This window comes from Protopterus annectens, chromosome 13.part0 (assembly GCF_019279795.1).
Source record: "Protopterus annectens isolate FY-2018-M chromosome 13.part0, PAN1.0, whole genome shotgun sequence".
Classification (NCBI taxonomy): domain Eukaryota; kingdom Metazoa; phylum Chordata; order Ceratodontiformes; family Protopteridae; genus Protopterus; species Protopterus annectens.
In genome coordinates this window covers 631,281,644-631,308,191 of record NC_056747.1, presented here as the reverse complement: position 1 = coordinate 631,308,191, position 26,548 = coordinate 631,281,644, and the positions used below count along the sequence as shown (strand labels likewise).

Below are 26,548 nucleotides of genomic sequence, written 5' to 3'. Positions count from 1 at the left end.
TGCGATCTCCCATCCATTGGTCAAGATTTCTCTTGAACAAGGCCAGCGAGGTGCTCTGCCTCACATGTACCGGGATTTTGTTCCACAGCATAGGAGTCTTTGGGTGATGAATCTATCCCCCCAGCACGTCCTATTAATAGCCGTGTCAAGGTTTAAGTCTCCGCCTTGTGGCTCTGATGGATCTAGATTTTTGAGGTGAAGCATATTCATCAAATCTGGGTTTGACATGGCCTTGTATGTTAGGCAAAGGTCACCTCTGAGCATGATGGCGTAAGCTTACTGAATAGAGCTGGAGTTCTTTCAGTCGGGCAGCATAGGACAGATTTTGAGACCCTTTATCCTTTTGGTGAGGAACTTTGTGGCCTCTCCAGCTGCTGCAAGTGTCGGGTCAGATACATTCTGAATGGGGCATTGTACTCAATCATTGGTCTGATGAGTGATGAGTAAAGGGAGACTATGACCTCCCTTGATCTAGATGAGAATCCCTTCATGATAAGGTGGGCAATGTAGAAGGTCTTCCTAACTACTTTAGCTACATGGGTGTCGAATGACAGACTACTATCAACCTGGGTCCCCAGGTCCCTGATAACTTCTTCTGTGCTCAGTGGATTGCCACCTATTTGGTAGCTAGGGGTAACCTTGTTTTTCCCGAAGGGTATGACTATGCATTTTTTGGCATTTAACTTTAGGCCGTGGCTCTGGCACCAGTTATCCGTTTCTGTGAGACCCTTCTGAAGGATAACTGTGTCAGATGTGTTTTCTACTATGGCGCCCAGTTTGCAGTCATCTGCAAACTTTGTCAGCCATAACCCTCCTGTGTTTGCTTGTACTGGAAAAGTAGATGCCAAACAAGAGTGGGCCCAGGACTGAGCCCTGTGGGACACCACTTGTGACAGGCTTTGAGTCTGACATGGCGCCAGCAGCTCTGACCCTGTGGGTTCTGTCACTCAGCCAGTTTGCAACCCATCTTGTGATGTATGGGTTGACATTTAAGCTGATGAGTTTTCAATGATACCCGAATGGGGTATTTTATCGAAGGCCTTAGCCAGATCGAGGTAGGCTGTATGGACTGCCTTTCCCTCATCAATGGCTTTGGTGACTGTTTGAAAAAGTCAACCAAGTTTAAAAGGCATGATCTGCCTTTGACAAAGCCAAACTGGGTTGGATCCAAAGTCTGCAAATTCCTATGTCTTTATTTATGAGGTCCATTATGATCCTCTCCATGGCTTTGCAGATAAGGCTTGTCAAGCTAATGGGCGGTAATTTCCAGGGTCGGTGGAGGCACCGCCTTTGTGAAGTGGTACCACAGTTGCAGTCGCCACTCCTGGGTGCGTATCCAGAGGTAAGACTTTGATTAAACAGCTGTCCTAGCTGTGGGTTTAATTCCTCATTGAGTTCATGGAGCACACAGCCGGGGACACCATCAGGTCCCATGTATGCTGTGTTTTGCTTTGGAGAGAGCAGTTCTCACTTGGGCTGGAGATGTTTGGGGGCTGCAATCGTTTGGTATAGATATCTCTCCTTTTGGGGAGGGGAGAAGTTTGCACTGAACCTGTCAGCCAGTATGTTGGCAATGTCTGTAGGATCAGTAATCTTCACATCATTTTGAACTAGCTCTGAGCATATCTGGGAGTTTCCTCCCAGGTTTCTAACATAGCTAAAGAAGGCCTTATGATTGTCTTTTGAGTCTTTAGCTATTTTTCTCTCGAAATTTGCTTTGGATGATTTTATGAGAGCTCTTAGTTTTTACTTATAGTGATCAAGGGTGTCTTACCTTTTAAGGATTTTGCTCTATCTTGTAGTAGCTTCCTCCTTTTGTTGTAGAGTTTGTTTATGGCTGGGGTCCACCAGACTGGACGCTTGCCTTTGGTACAAAGAGTCTTTGTTTTGCTTGGGATTGCCTTATCCATGCAGTCCTGCAGGTGCTGGTAGAAGGCATTTGTAAGTGATTCAGCGGCTTGAGTACTGTTTTCCGGGCTCGGGGCCTTAAAGGAGACCACACTAGTCTTTAGAAGTGTGAAGTCGGCTTTTGAGAAGTTCTTTACTGTGGTCTTTTTATTTCAGGTGGGGGTGGGATGAGGACCTCCAGCGAGATTAGTTTGTGGTCTGATCTCACCAGTGAGGGGTACACCTCTGGTGTTGAACATTGTGCTCCCATGTTCGTGATGATGAGATCAAGTATGTTATCTCCTCTTGTGGGGATGGTGACTAGTTGTTCCATGGCATTTGAGTTTATGAATTCCAGGAACTTTTGGGCTAGGGTGTTTGGGCTTGAGTAGTGTTCCCAGTCTATATTAGGGTAATTGAAGTCACCTAGTATGATGGTGTTTGGTGATACATTTATCCCTCTAGTGTTTTCAGGAAGGCCATGTGAGGTTCCTGAGTTTGTGAGGGTGGCCTGTAACATGCTACAATTTGCAGAGCAGTCTTGCCTATGGTTAATTGCACCTGGATGGTCTCCGATGCATCGCGCGTTGCCACCAGTCTTGAGGTGTGGGTGTCCTTGATGAATATGGAGACCCCCCCTCCTCTCTTGGTATTGTCCAGATTTTGGGGCCGGAGCATGATATGAGGTAAAACCTGATAGCGCCGGGGTGCTCTCAGGAGCCTTGAACCAGGTTTCTGTCACAGCACAGACATCGATGTTCTCCATACTGAGAAGGGCCTCGAGTGCGTGCATTTTGAGATTTAGACTTCTGGCATTGAGCAGCATTAGCCTTAGTTTTTTCCTTTTTGTGTTCTAGGGTGGTAGGTTTAGAATTTGAGCCTTGCCTAAAAAGGCACTATGGGGTGGCAAGAGCCTTTGCCAATATCCGAATCCCAGGGTGACAGGTGCAAGCCGTCCCTTGAAGCAGCGTGGCTTGTCCAGCATGTCATCCCAGGCAGACAGACACTGGATCCCCTTTGAATGACACCAGTGTTTAAGCCAATTGTTAAAGCTGATCATCTTATCTCTGTATTGTGGCATCATTCTTGGTGAAGGTAGGATACTGCTCAAGGTCAGGGTCATACCTGTCTGGGCTATATAATCAGAGAGCTCCTCAATGTCTCTTTTCATGTAGTCCAAGGAGGTACGTCTCAGGTCGTTTACACCAGCGTGGACAATGACTGAATCATATTTGTACCTGCTGTTGAGAGACCTGAGTGCTTGCGTTATGTGGCGGATTCTAGCGCCCGACAGGCAGCTTACTGTGACCTTCTCCTTACTCAGTCTGGTGGCGGGACGTCAGTGTGTCTGACTATGGAGTCACCAATGACTAGTGTGTCTGGCATTGTGTTTGGCCTTAAGGGCTGTGACTGTTTGACACTCTGACTGTGAGGTCTATGTGTTGCAGGTGTTGTGTTCTGAGGTGGTGGTTGTTTGGGTGTCTGCTTTGGTGGCCTCTGCTGTTTTGGTAGATTTTTGATCAGAGCCTCCGAGTATGTCTTTGTGTGTTTATGTGTATGATTTGAGGTTGTAATGGTAATATGTGAGACTGGGTCTATAGTGTGTGTGGTAACCTTCTCCTCCTGACTGGTCTTGCCAGTCCTATGTTGAGAGAGCTCAGCCTCCAGTTTGGCCGTGTAGTTGCATCTCGCATGTATTTGTGTTTTGTGGGAGGAGGAGAGGGTTGTCTGTGTACATGAGGCAATTGTAACATTGCCTCAATATTCCCAGGTTCACCAGCTGAGCAGGAGAGGACACTAGCAACTGATCCCTCGACATGCTAGATGGAATAGACAAATAAAACTTTAAAAAGATTCCGGGGACGTGGGTGACGAGAAATGGGGGTTGCCTTTTGGGGTACTATCTATGACAAGAGTGCCGTATCAAGGTAATAAGTACTGTAGGAGCAAGTGCTACGTTTAACAGATAGAGAATAGTCTACTTGGAGTCAAGTAGAGATGATCTTTTAATTATAGGATACGCTGATTAGATCAGTAGTATAGTTCGAGGAAGGTAGTTTTAAGGGAAAATTTGAAGAGTGGACTTTAGGTAGCCGAATAGTTTAAACCTGCTTAACCGGCGCTGCCCTAGTGTGCAACAGTAGCAACTCCGCTAAATCGGGCTAATCGGCTAAATCAGCTAAAGCGTGCTTTATAGCAGGGGCTGGAAAAGACAGGAAATGACCCAAATTGGCCAACAAACCACAAGTCACTGCCCTAAACCACTCCTCCGAGGACAAATGAAGGAGTTATGGAAATGACCCTAGTGGCCAATAAAACTACAGTTTCAAGTCAGTAACCACCTCTCCGGGGCAGGAAGCTGCTCAATGTTAGTCACTGCCACTGATAAACACAGAGACCCTCCTTCAGCCCAAGCAAAATGGCCTCACAGAAACTTTCAAACAGTTCAGGAACAGCAAGCCTGTAACTGAACTTTTTTAAACTCTCAGAAAAGTGTGAAAAAGCAAGATTTTTTTGTTTTTGTTTTACAGAGATAGCAGAGGTTCACAAGTAATATCAAGTTATAACAGTGCAGTAAATGACCCCACACAAGAGTGCTAGGTCAAGGACAGAAAATATGCAAGTTTTAAGAAAAAACGATTTAAAATTAAGTGCAAACAGGAAATTCAGCAAACAGCTTTTGGTTGTGCTCTAAATACAGCTACTAATACAGAAATCAAGTTTAACAAGCCAGAAAATGCTCAAGCTAGGCAGCTATGCAGAAAAACTTAGCAAATAAACAGAGAAAAATACTTAAAATCTCAAAAGTGGCTCCCTTCTTCTCTCAGCGTTTTTTCCTCTTGGAGGGTGCTTCACCAACAGCCAACAAGCCTGAAAAGACGCTCAAACCACGAGGCAACTAGGTTTTAAGAGAGGAAGATGAAGGAGTTATGGAAATGACCCTAGTGGCCAATAAAACTACAGTTTCAAGTCAGTAACCACCTCTCCGGGGGCAGGGAAGCTGCTCAATGTTAGTCACTGCCACTGATAAACACAGAGACCCTCCTTCAGCCCAAGCAAAATGGCCTCACAGAAACTTTCAAACAGTTCAGGAACAGCAAGCCTGTAACTGAACTTTTTAACTCTCAGAAAAGTGGGAAAAAAGCAAGATTTTTTTTGTTTTGTTTTTACAGAGATAGCAGAGGTTCACAAGTAATATCAAGTTATAACAGTGCAGTAAATGACCCCACACAAGAGTGCTAGGTCAAGGACAGAAAATATGCAAGTTTTAAGAAAAACGATTTAAAATTAAGTGCAAACAGGAAATTCAGCAAACAGCTTTTGGTTGTGCTCTAAATACAGCTACTAATACAGAAATCAAGTTTAACAAGCCAGAAAATGCTCAAGCTAGGCAGCTATGCAGAAAAACTTAGCAAATAAACAGAGAAAAATACTTAAAATCTCAAAAGTGGCTCCTTCTTCTCTCAGCGTTTTTCCTCTTGGAGGGTGCTTCACCAACAGCCAACAAGCCTGAAAAGACGCTCAAACCACGAGGCAACTAGGTTTTAAGAGAGGAAGATGAAGGAGTTATGGAAATGACCCTAGTGGCCAATAAAACTACAGTTTCAAGTCAGTAACCACCTCTCCGGGGCAGGGAAGCTGCTCAATGTTAGTCACTGCCACTGATAAACACAGAGACCCTCCTTCAGCCCAAGCAAAATGGCCTCACAGAAACTTTCAAACAGTTCAGGAACAGCAAGCCTGTAACTGAACTTTTTAACTCTCAGAAAAGTGGGAAAAAGCAAGATTTTTTTGTTTTGTTTTTACAGAGATAGCAGAGGTTCACAAGTAATATCAAGTTATAACAGTGCAGTAAATGACCCCACACAAGAGTGCTAGGTCAAGGACAGAAAATATGCAAGTTTTAAGAAAAACGATTTAAAATTAAGTGCAAACAGGAAATTCAGCAAACAGCTTTTGGTTGTGCTCTAAATACAGCTACTAATACAGAAATCAAGTTTAACAAGCCAGAAAATGCTCAAGCTAGGCAGCTATGCAGAAAAACTTAGCAAATAAACCGAGAAAAAATACTTAAAATCTCAAAAGTGGCTCCCTTCTCTCAGCGTTTTTCCTCTTGGAGGGTGCTTCACCAACAGCCAACAAGCCTGAAAAGACGCTCAAACCACGAGGCAACTAGGTTTTAAGAGAGGAAGATGAAGGAGTTATGGAAATGACCCCTAGTGGCCAATAAAACTACAGTTTCAAGTCAGTAACCACCTCTCCGGGGCAGGGAAGCTGCTCAATGTTAGTCACTGCCACTGATAAACACAGAGACCCTCCTTCCGCCCAAGCAAAATGGCCTCACAGAAACTTTCAAACAGTTCAGGAACAGCAAGCCTGTAACTGAACTTTTTAACTCTCAGAAAAGTGGGAAAAAGCAAGATTTTTTTTGTTTTGTTTTTACAGAGATAGCAGAGGTTCACAAGTAATATCAAGTTATAACAGTGCAGTAAATGACCCCACACAAGAGTGCTAGGTCAAGGACAGAAAATATGCAAGTTTTAAGAAAAAACGATTTAAAATTAAGTGCAAACAGGAAATTCAGAAAACAGCTTTTGGTTGTGCTCTAAATACAGCTACTAATACAGAAATCAAGTTTAACAAGCCAGAAAATGCTCAAGCTCGGCAGCTATGCAGAAAAACTTAGCAAATAAACAGAGAAAAATACTTAAAATCTCAAAAGTGGCTCCTTCTTCTCTCAGCGTTTTTCCTCTTGGAGGTGCTTCACCAACAGCCAACAAGCCTGAAAAGACGCTCAAACCACGAGGCAACTAGGTTTTAAGAGAGGAAGATGAAGGAGTTATGGAAATGACCCTAGTGGCCAATAAAACTACAGTTTCAAGTCAGTAACCACCTCTCCGGGGGCAGGGAAGCTGCTCAATGTTAGTCACTGCCACTGATAAACACAGAGACCCTCCTTCAGCCCAAGCAAAATGGCCTCACAGAAACTTTCAAACAGTTCAGGAACAGCAAGCCTGTAACTGAACTTTTTAACTCTCAGAAAAGTGGGAAAAAGCAAGATTTTTTTTGTTTTGTTTTTACAGAGATAGCAGAGGTTCACAAGTAATATCAAGTTATAACAGTGCAGTAAATGACCCCACACAAGAGTGCTAGGTCAAGGACAGAAAATATGCAAGTTTTAAGAAAAAACGATTTAAAATTAAGTGCAAACAGGAAATTCAGCAAACAGCTTTTGGTTGTGCTCTAAATACAGCTACTAATACAGAAATCAAGTTTAACAAGCCAGAAAATGCTCAAGCTAGGCAGCTATGCAGAAAAACTTAGCAAATAAACAGAGAAAAATACTTAAAATCTCAAAAGTGGCTCCTTCTTCTCTCAGCGTTTTTTCCTCTTGGAAGGTGCTTCACCAACAGCTAACAAGCCTGAAAAGACGCTCAAACCACGAGGCAACTAGGTTTTAAGAGAGGAAGATGAAGGAGTTATGGAAATGACCCCAGTGGCCAATAAAACTACAGTTTCAAGTCAGTAACCACCTCTCCGGGGCAGGGAAGCTGCTCAATGTTAGTCACTGCCACTGATAAACACAGAGACCCTCCTTCAGCCCAAGCAAAAATGGCCTCACAGAAACTTTCAAACAGTTCAGGAACAGCAAGCCTGTAACTGAACTTTTTAACTCTCAGAAAAGTGGGAAAAAAGCAAGATTTTTTTTTGTTTTGTTTTACAGAGATAGCAGAGGTTCACAAGTAATATCAAGTTATAACAGTGCAGTAAATGACCCCACACAAGAGTGCTAGGTCAAGGACAGAAAATATGCAAGTTTTAAGAAAAAACGATTTAAAATTAAGTGCAAACAGGAAATTCAGCAAACAGCTTTTGGTTGTGCTCTAAATACAGCTACTAATACAGAAATCAAGTTTAACAAGCCAGAAAATGCTCAAGCTAGGCAGCTATGCAGAAAAACTTAGCAAATAAACCGAGAAAAATACTTAAAATCTCAAAGTGGCTCCCTTCTTCTCTCAGCCCTCTTGGAGGGTGCTTCACCAACAGCCAACAAGCCTGAAAAGACGCTCAAACCACGAGGCAACTAGGTTTTAAGAGAGGAAGATGAAGGAGTTATGGAAATGACCCCTAGTGGCCAATAAAACTACAGTTTCAAGTCAGTAACCACCTCTCCGGGGGCAGGGAAGCTGCTCAATGTTAGTCACTGCCACTGATAAACACAGAGACCCTCCTTCCGCCCAAGCAAAAATGGCCTCACAGAAACTTTCAAACAGTTCAGGAACAGCAAGCCTGTAACTGAACTTTTTTAACTCTCAGAAAAGTGGGAAAAAGCAAGATTTTTTTTTTTTGTTTTTACAGAGATAGCAGAGGTTCACAAGTAATATCAAGTTATAACAGTGCAGTAAATGACCCCACACAAGAGTGCTAGGTCAAGGACAGAAAATATGCAAGTTTTAAGAAAAAACGATTTAAAATTAAGTGCAAACAGGAAATTCAGCAAACAGCTTTTGGTTGTGCTCTAAATACAGCTACTAATACAGAAATCAAGTTTAACAAGCCAGAAAATGCTCAAGCTCGGCAGCTATGCAGAAAAACTTAGCAAATAAACAGAGAAAAAATACTTAAAATCTCAAAAGTGGCTCCCTTCTTCTCTCAGCGTTTTTTCCTCTTGGAGGGTGCTTCACCAACAGCCAACAAGCCTGAAAAGACGCTCAAACCACGAGGCAACTAGGTTTTAAGAGAGGAAGATGAAGGAGTTATGGAAATGACCCCTAGTGGCCAATAAAACTACAGTTTCAAGTCAGTAACCACCTCTCCGGGGTTGCCAAAGCTTGTAAAACTGATTTAAATTCTGAGGTTATGAAACCATTGAGATGCACAAATGCAATGGGGGACTATCTCTTTGAGACTCCATACTGTAGAAGTGATGCATCAGAAGTTTAGCAAATCGTTACTTCTGTAAGAAGTCTAAGCAGAAACTATTTGATTACTAGACTATGCATTGATGATTATAGGTACAGAAAAAAATCTGTATGGTAATTAATATAGACTACTGAAATATTCATTTTGTTCTTGTAAGGACTATGTCATGTCCCTAGATAGCACTGCTGGTATCTTACTGTACTACAACAGAATGAATAAATGCATAGTTTATCATATGCAATGTGCCATTTAAATAGGCTACATAAAAACTAACCATTTATAGGCAAGAAGCTAACATTGTTTCTTCTTTTTCTTCTCAGTTCTTATCTGTGTTGATGGGATTTATGATCAGTTTGGTAAGCTCCATATTTTGTGGTCACCTGGGAAAAGTAGAACTGGATGCTGTTTCACTTGCTACAGCGGTATGTTATTTTGTATTTCTTAACTTGTTGCCTTAAATAGAAGATTATTTAATTTGGCTTCCATATCAGTCAAGAATTTTATAATTAAAAATATTAATGTGGTACAACATTGTGATGTGGGTATCATGGCAACCACTGGCAAATATTTTTACACTGTCTAGATTAAGGGATGACTCAATAGACTCCTTTAAGTTTTCAAAATTGAATTTCCTTGGACTGCCTCTTCCAATGGGCCTCTCAGGACCTGATTGAAGGCACCACTATAATACTGTGAAGCCCAAAATCAATAAAGATACCATTTTGTTCAGTAAGACTGTATTTCTAAATGTTGTCATTTAAGCTGACATACATACAGTAACAGATAAAAGAGTTTTAAACTTTCTAGTTTTTCATCATCAAAACTAAACACAAAGCAACTTCCTCTGGCTCAGTTTCTCTCCTTGGAAGCCCCATTTCGGTGGCCACCCCAGTATTTTCTCTCACTGGGAGGATGTCCCTTAAGTTGGTGACACAGACCACAAGAGAAGTCATCATGTGTCTCTTAGGGGAATTTCTTCGGTATGAGTCTCCACCTCTTGTGCTGACATTTCTCTTCTGTGGGCTGGATGGGCAGTGAAAATCTCACTGAGCATATGCCCCTCCCCCCCCCGGCCATAGGAAGGTCACACTTTCTCTATCCCTGTGGCCTCCTGCATAGCATCATTTATCCTTTGAGTCTTGGCCTCTGTGAAGGTACACTGGATGATACCGAGCACAAACTCTACTCCTCCATTGAAAGGTATACTCATCCTCTCTGTCACTCCATCAGGCATCTGAGAAACAAAGGTCTAAGGCTTTAGCCCTCTACACCACTGGAACAAGAGTTCTAAGCCATTATGTAGATGCTCCCTGCATATTTCTTTAACACTCCTTCTCCGTTTGCTCCATGGTACCAGCAGCAAGACACTTCTCAATGGTAACTGAGCTGCAGAACAGATTTGTAACATAATTTGTGGAAACTGGTGTGAAGACCTGCAGCACAGCTTGAAGGCACTTTATTATGAGGCAAAAACTGAAGACAGACTAAGCACAATGCACTCCTCCAACAGGGTACACAGACTTGTTTTTATGCAGCTACATGCACTGCTTGGTATACCACATTAACCTATTTTTAGCTTAGACCCTTTTACTAAGTCAGTGGGATAAAATGGGATTTTAATGCTTATACAGACAGTCCACTGATTATATAGGTTATTCAGTACTGGAGCACAGCCTGACTTATTCATGCACAAAGTCAGTAGCTCTGCCATTAGCTTCAATATTTTTTATTTTATTTTACATTTGTTGACCGGGATAGTCCAACTGGATTAATGTCCATTTTCAGTGGAGGCCCGGGCAGAAAAGCTTCAAGGTAGACAGATAAGTAATAACAAAGAAGGCATATTACCAAGGTAGACAGATAAATAATAACAAAGAAGACATATTACAGATGAGTTATGTACAAATGACATAAGCAGACATGAAATAGACAACATCACAAGTTTGAGTTACCCCTGATAACAGTCGGGAAAAATAACAGTAATTTGATTAATAGATTATATACATTCATTGTGAGAGTTAGCCAAGCTTGTTACAGTGGAAAAGCCAGTTTAGTGCCACATGTTGTTTGAGTTTAGCTTTGAATTGGGATAGGGAGAAGAGCAAAGTAATCTTAGCCAGAAGGAGGTTCCATGCTCAGTTCAATATCCAATAGGTCAGACACTGAGGTGGGCTTCTAACTATTTTTGATTCTGACACTGGTCGTGGTTCACTGTCTCGTCATGTCTTCGATCTTTACAGGCATGGACATCTGAAGCTAAACTTTTTTTTTCTATCTGAGACTAATGTATTCAAACAAAATAATGATCTTAAGTTTAAGATTCACCGTTATGCACAATAGACATGTACATTGTCTAAAGATTATTTCTAAACATTGGAATATTTTACTTCTATAAAAACATACCAAGGAAGTTGTTGCTAGCCGAATTTTGGATATAAAAACAGTTGAAACTTTAAACAAGTTCTCTGTTATAAGGAGCAAGATTTATATGATAATGATAGATATAGTCAAAGGAAAGAAACTTTTGCCGGTAATAAATGTAAATCTTGTGAACATTTAACCTGTACAAACAAATGTAATCACCAAATCACTACTAAGTCTTATTGGTGGAATGATTATGTAGACCGTGATTCCACTAACCTAGTTTATGTAGCTACATGTCAAACTGTACAATGTTTTGTGCTGGAAAAAAAATAGAAAATTTAAAGAGAGTGTCTGTGAACATCTCTCTGATATAAAACGCCAGGTAAATGCTAGTACTTTGTATAAACATATAACAGAGACAAGCTTAAAGCATGCATTTAAATTCATGGCACTTGAATTAATCTTAGTAAGTAGAAGAGATGGTGATATCTGCACTAGAACAGTGTGCATAGAGTATAAATGGATTATATCTTTAAGAGCGGATTCATATCCAGGAGAACTAAATGATGCAATAGTTTTCCAGAATTTAAAATATATTTAAAGTCTTAACAGTCACTTCTTTGAACTTCCCCCAGATTTTCTTCCATGAGTCATATTGTGTCTAGCTGGAGTAAAAAAGTCAAGCTTTCTTTGTTTATTTAACTCTATCCCAGGAGAAACAAGATTTGCCATCTCATTAGCTTCTATATCTACAAGGTCTCAGTTATTTAAATATTTTGGCCTTTATTATTTTCTGTCATGTTTTGTAATGAGTTGTCTGTTTACTCTTAATATATTGCATTTTTATTTAGTTCTTTGCTCTATATTCCTCATATTCCTTATTTCTTCACTACATTCATTAAAATTTAGCATATACTCATCCTCTTGAATGTTCTACAGAAGCTCAAATCTCATGCACTCTAAGACTGCTGTCCCAAAGCCAGGGATTCAAGTGTCTCTTAACTTGGATAGACCGCAGCTCGCCTCTTATCTGAACTCGAATATGAGTTCAGGCAAGCAGCTGCCGCAGCTTACCCAAACATATTATTCACACTCTAGTGAGGTACGTGCAGCAGCTGTGATGGAGTAGTGGTGGGGTGAGTGTAGATTTGTACAATGGTCAGGAAGGATGGCTTAGGTTTAGGGAGCAGAAGAGGGGATTTTAGGTTTGGGGACAGGAAGAGGGTGATTTTAGGTTTAGGGAGTGGGAAGGGAGTTTTATGCTTAGAGAAAGAGAGAGAGAGAGAGAGAGAGACAGGAGGGAGTCTTAGGAGTAGGGAACAAGTATGCAATTTTAGATTTAGAGTGTGGTATGGGAGCTCTTGAGCTCTAGGGTTAAGCAGCAGGAAGGAAGTCTGGAGTGTTAAGGTTATGGATTAGGAATGGGATTTTAGGTTTAGGGATTTCAAGTTTAGGAAGTGGGATGGGAGGCTTAGGGTTAGGGAGCAAGAAGGGAGTTTTAGGATTAGAGTTGTGGTACTGTTAGAATTATACTGTTTTGCAGGATAGGATGTTGGAAGGTCTAAGTAGTTACAGGAGATTGGTTTAGTGGAAGTTTGAGCACTTGCCTTTTTGAGCAGGTGGCAAAGTGTATTGTGAGCAAACAGCATTCAAGCACTTGTAGTAGTCACCATCCTCCCAAAACCTAAAAAAATCCTTTTCTGTAGCATTAAGTAGCACGCCATGAGCTTTGCATTAAAAATGTTTTTAATGCATAACTTGACAATTTGCTGTATTTAACTTTATTTTGCATGTCCATAGTACTACCCAGTAGAATTTTCCATCAGATATTGATTCAGATTCTGTAACATCGTACAGTTTTAGCCATGTATTTAAATCCCACCTAATCACTGCAAAAATCTTGAATAATATGGTGATAAAATATACACTTTCATCAATACGTAATTTTCACATTAAATTCATGTAATAGTTTACTTTCTTTTGTTCATATTTTCCCTAGGATAGTTTCAGCAAGCCTTCTGCCCTAAAGACTATATCAAAATGCAGTTTATTTTTATATGAAAGTATGTACGTTATTTTAATATCTAAACTTTCTTGCAAAGCTTTTCACTCCACTACACTTATTGATTTTTTTTATCAGTTGCATTCTCTTTATAGAAAAGTCTTGTAGTACATGGAGTGTTGTGCTTATGCTTTGCATTTGGTTAAAAGACAACTTTGTTAAGCACTTGCTGTTTTTGGTAAGCTGTAGTTTCAATTCAGTGCAAAAAAATAAATGGTGGTGCCCTGTGTGGCTGCGGCTGTGTCAGCTCATTCTACAGATAAGCGCATTTTATTTATTTATTTTATTTTATTTATTTTATTTTACATTTGTTTACCGAGAAAGTTTGACTGGATATATGTCCATTTTCAGCAGAGGCCCAGGGAGAAAAGCTCCAGAAAGCAGAGTAAAATACATTAGGAACAATAGAAACATTTAGAGATAAGTATAGTATGCAGTTTTTAGTAGGGTTACAAACTTAAATAAAACATAGTAGACAACATCAAAATCATGCGGCTTCAGTTTCAGACAATAATACACGCAGTTATGGGCTAAGTCCCATCAAGAATTCATACACTTCTTCGAGTATATGATTGAAATGTGTAGGGAGAGTTTGCAGGACCAGCGGGTGGTGATTAGTCGGGGTTTAAGTAGGGACATTGCCAATGCTGTTGGAAGTGTAGTTTGAGGCTTTTTTTGAAATAGGTTAAGGAGGATTGGTGAGTAAGTTCGGCAGGTAGCATATTCCATGTTTTGCCCTCTGAGCTGGTGAATAGAGAGTCCCCAGCCACATTTATGCTCTTAGTTGTTTGTACCAGCAGTTTGTCAGCAGAGCGTAGTGACCTCAGGTTGCTGTATGGTTTTATGATCTTATTTAGTGTTGGTGTTTTTTTGGGTTGATATAGTATTCTGTGGGTTATTACAAGTTGGTTGTATCAGAGAAGTCTGGGCCACTCCAGCCATCCTAATTGAGTTAGGTTGATAAAATGGTGGGTCCTAGAGATAGCACCTGTAACAAATCTAGCAATATGGTTGTAACAACTAGCAAGTTTGGTAAGGTTGGCTTGGTTCAGGTTAGTGAAGAGGGGGGAGGCATAGAGGAGGGTAGAAAGTAGGTGGGACCGAGTGATAGTGATTCTTGCAAAATGAGTGAGGAAGGGTTTGATCCTGTATAGGGAGTCCAGTTTTTTGTTGACAGATTTGATGGTTTTATCGACATGGACATCATATTTTAGGGTGTTATCGACTGTGACACCCAGGAGTTTTGTGTGAGTATCTGGGGATATAATTGTGGCATTACTGGAACTTATAGTAAAGAATGGTGAAGAGGATTTGCATGTGGGGGAAAAGATGAGTAGTTTAATTTTGTTGGGGTTTAATAGAAGCTGACGGTTTGCGAACCATTTTTCTACATCATTGAAAGTATTCTGGGTTAGGTTCATAAGCTCAGTTGAGGAGGAGGCAGTACATATTAAAGTAGAGTCGTCCGCATACTGGATGCAGGTGGCCTTGGGAGTGATGGTTGGTAGATCATTGATAAAGACTGAGAAGAGTTGTGGTCTTAGTATGGAGCCTTGTGGGACTCCTAGAGTAATGGGTAGATGTGTGGATAGGGTATTCTGCCATAAAACTGCTTGTTGGCTATCAGACAGGTAAGAATGGTACCATATAATAGAGATACTATTCAGTGACAGTTCCTTCAGGGTATGGAGAAGCAGTTGGTGATTGACCATATCAAAGGCCTTAGAGAGAGCTAGGAAGAGAGCAGAGGTAAGTTTGTTATTGTTTCAGTTAATGCTGATAGAGTTAGAGAAGGATAGGAGGGCTGATGTGATGCTGTGGTGCGGCCTAAAACCAGGCTGAGAGCTGGCCAGTAGTTTATTTTGGATGAGATAGTGCATTAATTGGTTGTGGATGCACTTTTCCTTAATTTTGGCCAATGGTGATAGTATGGCTATTGGTCGGACGTTTGAGAGGTCTAAAGAATTCCCTTCTTTATGAAGGGGAATTACATGGGAACCCTTTCAGAGAGAGGGGATAGTGGCTTCAGTCAATGTCTGGTTTATTATGATCAAGACAGGGTATGCAATGGCATCTGCCCCTTTTATAGGTTCATAGGTAGGTACTAGGCTATTGGTGCTAGGGTCTATATAAGCCTAGCCAAAGGAATGGGATTTTGCCACCCAACAAAATAATTTTCCTGTGCCCCTGTTGAGCAGAGCCACAGAAGAGTTCACCGGGGTGAATTTCCTATCTCCCATCCAGTCATCAAGATTTTCTTGAAGAGTGCTAATGGGGAGCTTTGTTTGATATAGATAGGTAGTTTGTTCCAGAGTATGGGAAGTCTCTGGGACAGGAATCTATCCCTCCAGCATGCTCTGTTTATTGTGATGACAAGGTTTAGGTCCCTAGAGTGTGTAGCTCGGAGGGATTAGGATTTCTTTAAGTGGAGCATGTCCAACAGCTCTGGGTTTGACATAACGTTGTATGTTAGGCAGAGATTGCCTCTGAGTAGGCGATATGGGATGGAGTAAACCTGGAGTTTTTTGAGACGGTCTGAGTAGGGCATCTGTTTGAGGCCTGTAATCCTCTTTGTGAGGTGTTTCTGCGGCCTTTTTCCTGGATGAGAAGCCTTTAGTGATAAGGTCTGCCATGTAGAAGGATTTCCTGACTACTGTGGTGATGTGATTATCAAAGAAGAGACTACTGTCCACCTGTGTTCCAAGGTCTCATCACATTTTCGGTGTTAAGTAGACTACCGCCTATGTGGTAGTTCATGGGTACAGAGTTTTTACCAAAAGGGATGACAATGCACTTTTTGGCATTGAGCTTGAGGCCATGGCTTTGACACCAGGCATCTGTCTCATTGAGGCCCTTTTGTAGGATGTCCACATCGTTGGGAGTTTCGATTATGGCTCCTGGTTTGCAGTCATCTGCAAACTTCGTTAGCCAAAGACCTTCTGTGTTAGCCTGTACTTCAGAAAAGTAGATACCAAACAGGAGAGGACCCATGATTGAACCCTGTGGTACTCCACTTGCCACTGATATGGTAGGTCCAGTAAAAAAGGCAAATGACAATTTTTGGCAGTGCACTCATCTTGGAGTATAATGCTTGTGCAAAAATGGTAAGACAAACTATATATAAGGAATGGAATACATTTTTAGCATTTACTGACTTAGAAAAACTAAAGAATGAAAAGCTAAGAGTAGTTTATAAGAATTCAAGTAAGTTAAAACTTTTATTGAAAAATGGTACAAACCAAGAAGTTCAGAGATGGAGAAAAAGGAAGGGAACATTTAAATGTGGACATTGTCAACAGTGTGCATACATTAGCAATGCAGAAAGTGTGTATTTGGAAAGCAGGGGAATTACCCTGGAAGGCAAGGATTTTAATAATTGTGACTCCTTTGGGCTTGTATATTTAGCGAAATGTCAGACCTGTGAAGCATTCTATATAGGGAAGACAGAACGCAAGCTCAGCAGAAGGGTATACGAATATATGTATGGCCTAGAAACAAACAAACAGACTAATGCATTGTACAAACGCAAACAAAGCTGTGAAAATGCATACTATACATTTTTTGTGATAGAAAGGGTGGAAAAGAGTGGCAGAGATGTGCTGTGTTTCTGTGGAATAAAGTGAACTGAAGTGTGCTGAGCCGTCAGTGGGTTTTTTTCACAATTTTCTAAGCTTGCCTTGCTCGGGGCTTTATTGTTTTGCCTGAAAAGCTGCTTTGTTTTGTGGATTACAAGTTTTATTTGGAAGCTGCTATGACTTTTGTTTTTTTCTTACCTTCTGTGTTAGCCTGTACTTCAGAGAAGTAGAATCCAAACAGGAGAGGACCCAGGACTGAACCCTGTGGTACTCCACTTGTCACTGGTCTGAAGTTGGATTTGGAGTCTGCTACTTTCACAGTGTGGGTTCCGTCAGTGAGCCAGTTGGCAACCCATCTTGTGACATAGGGATTTATACCTAGTTTAGTGAGTTTATCTATAATTCCAGAGTGGGGGATGGTGTCAAAAGCCTTGGCGAGATCTTGATAGGCTGCGTGAACTACCTTACTCTCATCTGCAGCTTCAAAGAAGTCTATCAGGTTTAGGAGACATGATCTGCCTTTTACAAACCCGAACTGGGTGGGGTCCAGAGTTTCGAGATTACCAATGTCATTGTTTATAAGTTCCATGATGATACATTCCACAGCCCTGCAGACCAGGCTCTTCAGGCTAATGGGGTGATAGTTCCCAGGGTCCTTGGTGGCTCCCCTTTTGTGGAGTGGGATAACTGTCACTGTGTGCCATTCAGTAGGCACAAAGCCTGAGGTGAGGCTATGATTGAACATGGTACTTAGATGGGGTGCCAGTTCGTTCTGTAGTTCATGTAGAAAGCAGCCTGGGATGTTGTCAGGTCCCATGGATGCTGTGTTCTTGGCTTCGGAGAGTGTGTTTTTTACCTGTGCAGTCGTGATTACAGGAACTTTGCATTCTTCCAGTATAGAGATGGGACCTTTAGGGGATGAGTGGGGGGGTTTCCCAGTTAATGGTGGGGTAGTTGAAATCGCCCATTATTAGGGTGTTAGGTTGTACCCTAATATTTTCCAGTGTATCAAAAAATGAGGAGTGGGAATCCTGGGGCATGGTGGGGGATCTATAGCAAGCTACAATTTGGATTGTGATCTTGCCCAGAGTTAGTTGCACTTGGATAATTTTGGATGCATTATGCTGAGCAACTAGCCTGGAGGTGTGGCTATCCTTAATGAATATGGACACATCTCCCCTTTAGTGTTTCAGTCCAGGTTAGATGGCCGAAAGGTGTGGTATGAATTATAGCCTGGTAATGCAGGGGTGCTCTCTGGAGCCTTGAACCAGGTGTCTGTCACTGCACAGATGTCAATATTCTATTTCGATGTAAATATTCTGGTGGGAGGAGATCAGCTGCCAGGTTAGTGGGCTTTAGATTGTTAATCAGAGATCAGATGGTGGATGTAGATACAGGTTGCAAGGCAAAAGCGAGTGGGGTAGTGGTTGTGGAGGAGTTTTGAAAGGAGCTGGTGGGGGGTAATTGGCTAGCTAGTGATTGGATGATTTTGGTAAAAAATTGTTAATGATGTTAGCAGTTTTGTCTGGAGTTTTAAGATCGTAACTTGAGGGGGTGGGGTTGGAGGTTTGGCAAGGGTGGAGCAGTTTGTTTATGCCTGCCCAAAATTTTTGAGGTTTGTTCTGGTGTTTTTGCTGAAGGTGTTGATAGAAGTTTTTTTGTCTAACAGTGTGGCTTTCTTGGTATCATTCCTTAGCTGTTGGAATTAAATATGGTCAAGTGGGTCTTTGGAGGTGCGCCATTTGTCCCATGCATTATCTCTTGCTATGATTTTGGTTTTGTTACTTTAGAGAGTCAGGAGGCAGTCTTAGTTTTGGCTCTGAGGGTGCAGATAGGAGCGTGGTAATCTAGAATGGAGAATAATTTAGATTTAAAGTAGGCTACAGCATCATCTAGTCGAAGTTCTTTAAGTATGGCCCAATTGCATGCTGTGAGTTCATTCTGAAAGTCAGTGGAGTTAAAGTTCTTGTTGTTTCTAATAGATTTATATAGAACTTGGTGGTGGTTATCTACTTTATGCTTAATGATGTAAGTGAGTAGGTGCTCACTTATATCATCTGGGAGGGTACTTGTGTTATACAGGTCTGGGTGATTGTTGATAAGAATCCAGTCCAGGATACTGCCTTTGTAGTTGGATTTATTTATTCTGGTGGGTGAGGATATAAATTGGTTATAACTGTGAAGGTTTATATGGATGGTGGAAGATTCAGAGGAACAATTGTTCCAGCCAATATTAACGTCTCCTAACACCATAGTTTCATGGGGGTATGTGTTGGAAAGCCATTGGAGGAAGTCTTCTAGGGTATTTGCTTTGTTGCCTGGGGGATATAAATGCAGGCAATGAATATAGATTTACGTTTGTTAAGGTGTAATTTGCTAAGTAGGGCTTCTGCATTATTGAACAAGGGGGGGTTGTTGTGAAGCTAGTGTGACATCTGTTGTGTTTTTAAGCAGAACTGCTACTCCTCCACCTTTCCTGGTGTTACGGTCTAGTCTAAGTATGTTGTATCCTGGTGGGATAACATCATCATTTTTAGTTCCTGGTTTTAGCCAGGTTTCTGTAAGACATAGCACATCAGGTGAGTGGGTAGCTAGAAGGGCATGAAGATTATGGACCTTGTTGTTAATACTTCCGATATTTAGGTGACAGGTCAGGAAAGAGTTAGGGGACCTTGAATTTGACCATATGTTGAAGGTGGTAGTGAGCTGGGAGCTTGTGGGAAGGGTGGGTCCAGGATTAGGGTGGATGTCCCCATCCCTCATCAGAGTAAATTGTAAGTGATTATTAGTTTCAGCACTTTACTTATTATTTTATGATAATATCTAATTTTGGGGGAGATGGACCATGGTCTAGTTAGTTGGTGGTTGTTAAAAGTAGAGGACAGGTTTGTAGTGAGCTAGGGGTTGGTCTGATTCACTCAAAGTGGGTGTCGAGATGGTATGAGATATGGGGTGGTGAAAGCCAAGATAGGTCTGGTTTTCATAGATGGTGAGGAGATATAACCCAGATAATATAACTGAGAGGAACATGATTGGCCTCATCTTGATAGTAGTGGTGCTTGGTAATGAATGTGGATGGAAAGTTAAGAGGGTTGTTGTCAGGAAGGGGTGGTGTATGGGGGTGGAGTATGGAGGTGTGGGTTATCTGTGATAGGTTGTAGGAGGGGGAGTGGTTTATTGGGCTTAAATTTAGCACTAGTGGGAGTGGGTGGAATTTGGGGGAAGGGTGGGGTGAGGAGGGAGCCCGAGCGAAGTGAGGGCAAACAGAGCGTGGCTATACCAAGCTACAAGGATTTCCAGGGTCTGTGAGTATGCATGCTTAAAGAATACAACTTTACAGTGATTTTACTCAGTTCTTTTTAAATTATTTATTTATTATAAATAGTATATTTTATATATATATATATATATATATATATATATATATATATATATATATATGATTTATTTTGTCTTCTTTTGCACAGAAAATCTAAAAAAAAAAAACAGTTTCTGCACTTCAAATTGTAGATACAATAACTTACCATAGACAGACGTTGCTAGAAATGAAAGAGTCAACATCTACATGTTGCTGGTTGGATGCTTTGAAGTCTACAGAGTATCTGTGGCCTTCTACGAGCACAGAGCTACAACAGCTGGGTATTTTAACTCTTCAAACTCTAAAGTGTCTGACACTGGTAGAATAGGTTTCTGGAATATGCTGGACAAGAAAAAAGAGAAAGAGATGTCGAAGAACTAGGAAAAGAGGATGTAGAACAGGTATTTCTGTAAAGTTAAAAGCAAACCTGTACAGGCCTGTACTACCAACTATACTGCTAGCTAATGTGAGATCACTGGATGACAAGATGGAGTACTTGAGACTGGAACTCTCCAACAAGAATAAGGTGAGAAATACTTGTTTATTTTTGTTTACTGAGACATGGCTGCATGACAAGATAAATGATAGCCCGATAGTGCAGTAAACCTATAGTATTTTACACTGTGTCATGCGGACACAAAACGTACACTGTGTGGAAAGATCAGAGGAGATGGAGTCTGCATCTATGTTAACAAAAGATGGTGCAGCAAATGTGAAATCATTATATCACACTGCTGTGAGAATTTAGAGTTCCTGTCCATTAAATGTAGACCATTTTACTTGCCCAGGGAGCTGAATGGAGTCAGCATAACAGTGGTGTATATCCCACCTAGTGCTAATACCACTGAGGTTCCAAATAAACTATGCAACCACGTGGGTGAGCTGCAGAGCAAATAGCTTGACTTTGTACATATGGCAGCTGGTCACTTTAATAAAGCAGATCTGAAAGAAGAACTCCTACGTTACCATCAGTATGTGAACATTCCTACAAGGAGTGATAAGCTTATAAGGCTGTGCAACTTCCACAAATGGGAAACGTTGACCATTATAGCATTTTGCTATTGCCAACTTACAAACCTGCACTGGTTAGAGAGAAACCCACAAAGAAAGAAATCAGAGTATGACCCGAGGGGGCTATGGAGGCCCTCCAAGACTGCTTTGATAGAACTAACTGGGATATGTTGAAGGAGGCAGCCACAGTGAATCAACATCTGAACATTGATGAATACACTGAAGTAGTGATAGAATACATTTCAAACTGTGTTGATGGAGTAACAAATACCAAGAGTATCAGTATTAGAGAGAACTAGAAGTCATGGCGTGCCACCAAGGTATATGAGCTTCTGAAGGAGAGAAACACAGCTTACAGGGCTACGGATAAAGCAGCCCTAAGTATAGCAAGAGGTAATCTGAGGGCGGGTATAAAGGAGGCTAAGAGAAAGTATGGTAGAAAGGTACAGAGCCACTTTGAAGACATGAAGGATGCCAGGAGACTATGGCAAGGCATGCAGGAGATCAGTGACTACAAAATCAGGTCATCATAGTGTGAGGACAGCATTGAATTCCTGGACAGTTTGAAGATCTTCTTTGGTAGACTTGAGGATAGAAACAACAGGTTGGCACTAAAGCTACCCACTGATGAGAAGGATGTAGTACTCAGCCTCCACACAGAGGAGGTAAGAAGAGAGCTAAGGATTGTGAACCCCAGGAAGGCTGCTGGCCCAGACAACATACTGAGCAAGGTGTTAAAAGACTGTGCTGATCAACTATGAACAGTGCTCAAGGAAATATCTAACACCTCTCTTGCCATGGCAAAATTACCCTCATGCTACAAGGAAACTAACATCATCCCACTACCTAAGAAAACCACTCCCTCCAGCCCTAAAGACTATAGACCAGTCACTCTGACATCCACTGTTATGAAATGTTTTGAGCGGCTGATCATAAAGCATCTTTCAACATGCTTACCTCCTAATTTTGACCATCTGCAGTTTGCATACTGAGCTAATTGATCCTCAGCTGATGCCATATCAGTAGCACTACACATCTCCCTTGAGCATTTAGCAGGCAAAGACAACTATGTGAGGATGCTGTTCATAGACTTAAGCTCTGCATTTTATACGTTGGTACAAATGCTTACTTACTTATGCCCGTCACCCTTGACAGGGTATGGGCCACCAACTACAGCTCTCCACCGAATCTTGTCCTGGGCCAACTGTTCTATTTGGTTCCATGTGTAGCCTCTAAGCTTAGCATCTGCCTCAAAGTCTCACCTCCAGGTGTTTCATGGGCGGCCTCTTCCTCTCTTCCCCTGAGGATTCCAGCGCAACGCCTGTCTTGTAATATTGTTTGCTGGTTTGCGAAGAGTATGCCCGATCCATCTCCACCTCCTCCTCTTAACTTCTTCCCCAATCGAAAGTTGGTTGGTCCTTTCCAAAAGGGTGGCGTTGCTAATAGTGTCTGGCCATCGAATCCGTAGAATCTTCCTGAGACAGCTATTTGTAAATGTCTGAAGTTTTTTAGTGGTGGTCTTGTTTAACCCCCAGGTCTCTGCCCCATACAGCAGTACTGACTTCACGTTAGAGTTAAACAGCCTTATCTTGTTGATCAAGGATAGTTCTCTTGTTTTCCAGACCCTCTTTAACTGTAAAAAGGCTGCTCTTGCTTTTCCTATCCTTGCCCTGACATCAGCTTCTGATCCGCCCTGCTTGTCAATTATGCTACCAAGGTAGGTAAAGGACTGCACTTCCTCCAGTGGCTTCCCTTGCAGAGTGATAGGGTTAGAATTTGTGGAGTTTAATTTAAGGATCTTTGTCTTCAGATTGTTAATGTTAAGACCCACCTCTAGTGCTGTAGCTGCCACCAAATTTGTCTTGTTTTGCATTTGCTGCTGGCTGTGAGAAATGAGGGCGAGGTCATCAGCATAGTCCAGATCTTCCAGCTGACTCCATAGGGTCCATTGGATCCCATTTTTCTGTCCTGCAGTAGATTTCTTCATAATCCAATCGATAACTAACAGGAAGAGGAATGGTGACAGTAAGCATCCTTGCCTAACCCCAGTTTTTACTTGAAAGCTTTCAGAGAGCTGCCCTCCATGTATAACCCTGCATGATAGACCATTGTATGAGTTCTTTATCAAATTTACTATTTTCGTTGGTATACCATAGTGCTTCAGAAGGCTCCACAGTGTCTCTCTGTCCACGCTATCAAACGCCTTTTCAAAGTCAACAAAGTTGATATACAGTGGTGAGTTCCATTCAACTGACTGTTCCACAATTATTCTGAGCGTTGCAATTTGATCAGTACACGATCTATTTTTGCGGAAACCTGCCTGCTCTTCTCTCAGCTTTTTGTCAGTGATGTCCTTTATCCTTTCCAAAAGGATACGGTTGAAAACTTTTCCTGGAACTGATAGAAGATTGATGCCTCTGTAGTTGTCGCATTTGCTAAGGTCCCCTTTCTTGGGAAGCTTAATGAGATGGCTCTCTTTCCATTCTGAAGAAACAGTTTCCTCTGCCCAGATTCTTTCAAAGAGTGGGTACAACATCTCCACTGATGTATTCAGGTCTGCTTTAAGGGCCTCTGCCGGGATGTTATCTGGTCCTGCCGCTTTCCCATTTTTCATTTGGATGATGGCTTTCCTGATCTCCTCCTTGCTTGGCTTTTCACAATTGATTGGTAGATCTTCATTGGCTGGCTCAATAATTGGAGGGTTTAGAGGTGACGGTCTGTTTAGAAGTTCTTCAAAGTGTTCCACCCACCTTTTCAGTTGATGTTCTATACTATTGATGGTTTTCCTTTACTTATCTTTAACAGGTCTCTCTGGCTTACTGTACTTTCCTGAAAGTCGCTTGGTGATATCATACAACATTTTTGTATTACCACTGTAAGCTGCCAGTTCTGCCTCAACTGCCAACTGTTCTACATAATTGTTCTTGTCTATTTTAATGCATCTTTTGACCTCTCTGTGGGCATCTGCATATTCTTCTTGGGCCTTGCTCTTTGAAGCTCTGGTTTTACTGTTGTTTACTTTTGCCTTCTTCCTCTTTCTATCTTCTATCTTTACCAGTGTTTCTGCAGCGATCCACTCTTTCTGATGATACTTTTTAGGTTCCAGTGTCTCTTGACAAGCTAAGTCTACAGCCTTTTTCACATTCTGCCATGATCTGTTTACTCCACCCTCTCAACCAGTTCTTGTAGCACTTCAAATTTGTTCTTCAGTGCAATGTTGAACTGTTCTTTTGTCTGAGAATCTTTCAATAGATGAACATTATATTTGATTCTCCTAGATGACTCTTGAACCTGGGTTCTTTTTAGCTTTAGCTTCAGTCTAGCCACCACCAAGTGATGGTCAGATGCTACATCTGCCCCTCTTTTCACTCTGACATCTTGTAATGTTCTTCTAAACTTTCTACAGATGCATATGTGATCTATCTGGTTTTCTGTTGTGTAGTCAGGGGAGACCCATGTATTTTTGTGTATCCGTTTGTGGGGAAAAATGCTGCCTCCAATGACCAAATTGTTGAGAGCACATAGATCAACAAACCTTTCACCATTCTCATTGATTGTTCCCAGAGCATGTGTACCCATGATTTGCTCATATCCTATGTTACTGGATCCGACCTTGGCATTTATATCACCCATAAGGATAGTAAAGTCTTTGTCTGGGTAGGTCTCGAGGATCTGCTGCAGTCTTTCATAAAACTGATCTTTATCTTCCTCTTCACTGTCATTAGTTGGTGCGTAGCACTGGACCACATTCATTACAATTTTCTTCTTCTTTGTACGGAATGAAGCTGTGATGATCCTGGGCCATGTGCTTCCCATCCAATCAGGGCTCTCTGGGCCTGTTTAGCCAACATAAGACCAACCCCTTAGGAGTGAAGTGCTTCACTGTCCTCATGTCCAGAATAAAGCAGCAACTCTCCTGTAGATAATCGACACTGACCAGCCCCTGTCCACCTTGTCTCGCTGATTCCCAACAAACTCAAGTTGTTATTTCTCATTTCTGCTGCCACTTGGGCTGCCTTGCTTAGCTCATACATGGTCCTGACATTCCATGTGCCAATGTTTATTTTCCTGGTAGAGAGAAGGGTGCTCTGCTTTGTGGCGTCCTTTCGGCTTTGGCCACAAAACTTCATAAATCTTCCATTTGAAGAACCCTCCTCTTCCAAGACAAGATTGTCTGTGTTTCCTGTAGTTGGTGTTTTTGTAGCAATTTGTTTTTTACGGGATGGGGTTGCTAACCCTAAGCCCAACCCTCCTCCTTTTTCAGACGGGCTTGGGACCATCCTTGGCGGAGTTGGTACAAATGCAGCTGATAGAAAAAACTGGCACATTTAGGAATCAGTAAACATCTCTTTAACTAGATCCTGGACTTTCTGATGTAGAGACTGATGAGGGTGTGTTCAGGTAAGAACACATCAAAGTGCATCCCGAATAACATCGGGGTTCCATAGGGATGTGTTTTCAGCCCACTATTATTCACCGTCCTGACCCATGACATCCTCACCTGCAACTTCACAGTGTGATTTGGAAGCTGCACAGTTACAGAAAAGAAGGTGCTACAAAGAGTGATGAGGGTTGCAGGGAAGGTAACAGGTTCAGTCTTCCACTGATACAACATCTTTATTCTGCAAGAAGCATCTGAAAGGCCACCAAAATAATACAGGACAACACGTATCCTGTGCATGGACTGTTTAAGCATCTGGCATTGGGCAGGAGATATTGCAGCATCTGCTGCAGGCAAGATTCATTAACAGTTTCTACCTTACAGTGATTAGACTTCTGAACTTAGGCACTAGTCCCAGAGGTCTGGACACATAATAAGTTAATTTTTATTTATTTGTGCAATATATATTTAGATATATTCCAAGTAAGTGAAATGTTTATTTATTATATCCATAGTCAGTATTATTTAATTCACTCAAGTGCAGTATTAGACAAATAACTTAGGCATTTCAATCTGTAGTGTGTTTTGTACTACTTTAAATACGGTAGTTAATTTAACTCAGGGATGGTATTCTTTTCGTATATGAGTGTTGGTAAATGACTCTGCTCTTTCTTGCATGTATTGGGAGTAGTATTGCATTTGTTAGTTATGTTGTTCATCTACTTGTATGTGTTGTTTCACTTTCCTTTGTAATCTCAAGAATTGAGCTGATGCACAAAATTTTGTTTAGGCAACACGTGTGTAGTTTTAAATGACAAAGTTTACTTTGACATTGACTTTGATTTTCACAGTGACTAGTGGCTGCCACCTCAGAATGGTAGCAAGAACCTAAAACTGCTTTAAAAGCTGTTATACACTTTGCTGTCATGCAATACAATGTAGTAGAGTGAAGTGTCTAACATCTTTTAAAGCCATGAGCACTTAGC

The 26,548-nt window shown here is 41.4% G+C and overlaps 1 protein-coding gene across 4 annotated transcripts in view; it reads left to right on the top strand.

Moving 5' to 3' along the window:
* LOC122787538 (multidrug and toxin extrusion protein 1-like) overlaps window positions 1-26,548 on the top strand; it is a 677,270-nt gene that overhangs the window by 167,479 nt on the left and 483,243 nt on the right. For all 4 annotated transcript variants that reach the window (XM_044054307.1, XM_044054306.1, XM_044054309.1 and 1 more), the window contains exon 2: window positions 9,132-9,233. In XM_044054307.1, coding sequence (XP_043910242.1) covers window positions 9,132-9,233 — 102 coding nt within the window. The remainder of the gene's footprint in view (window positions 1-9,131; window positions 9,234-26,548) is intronic.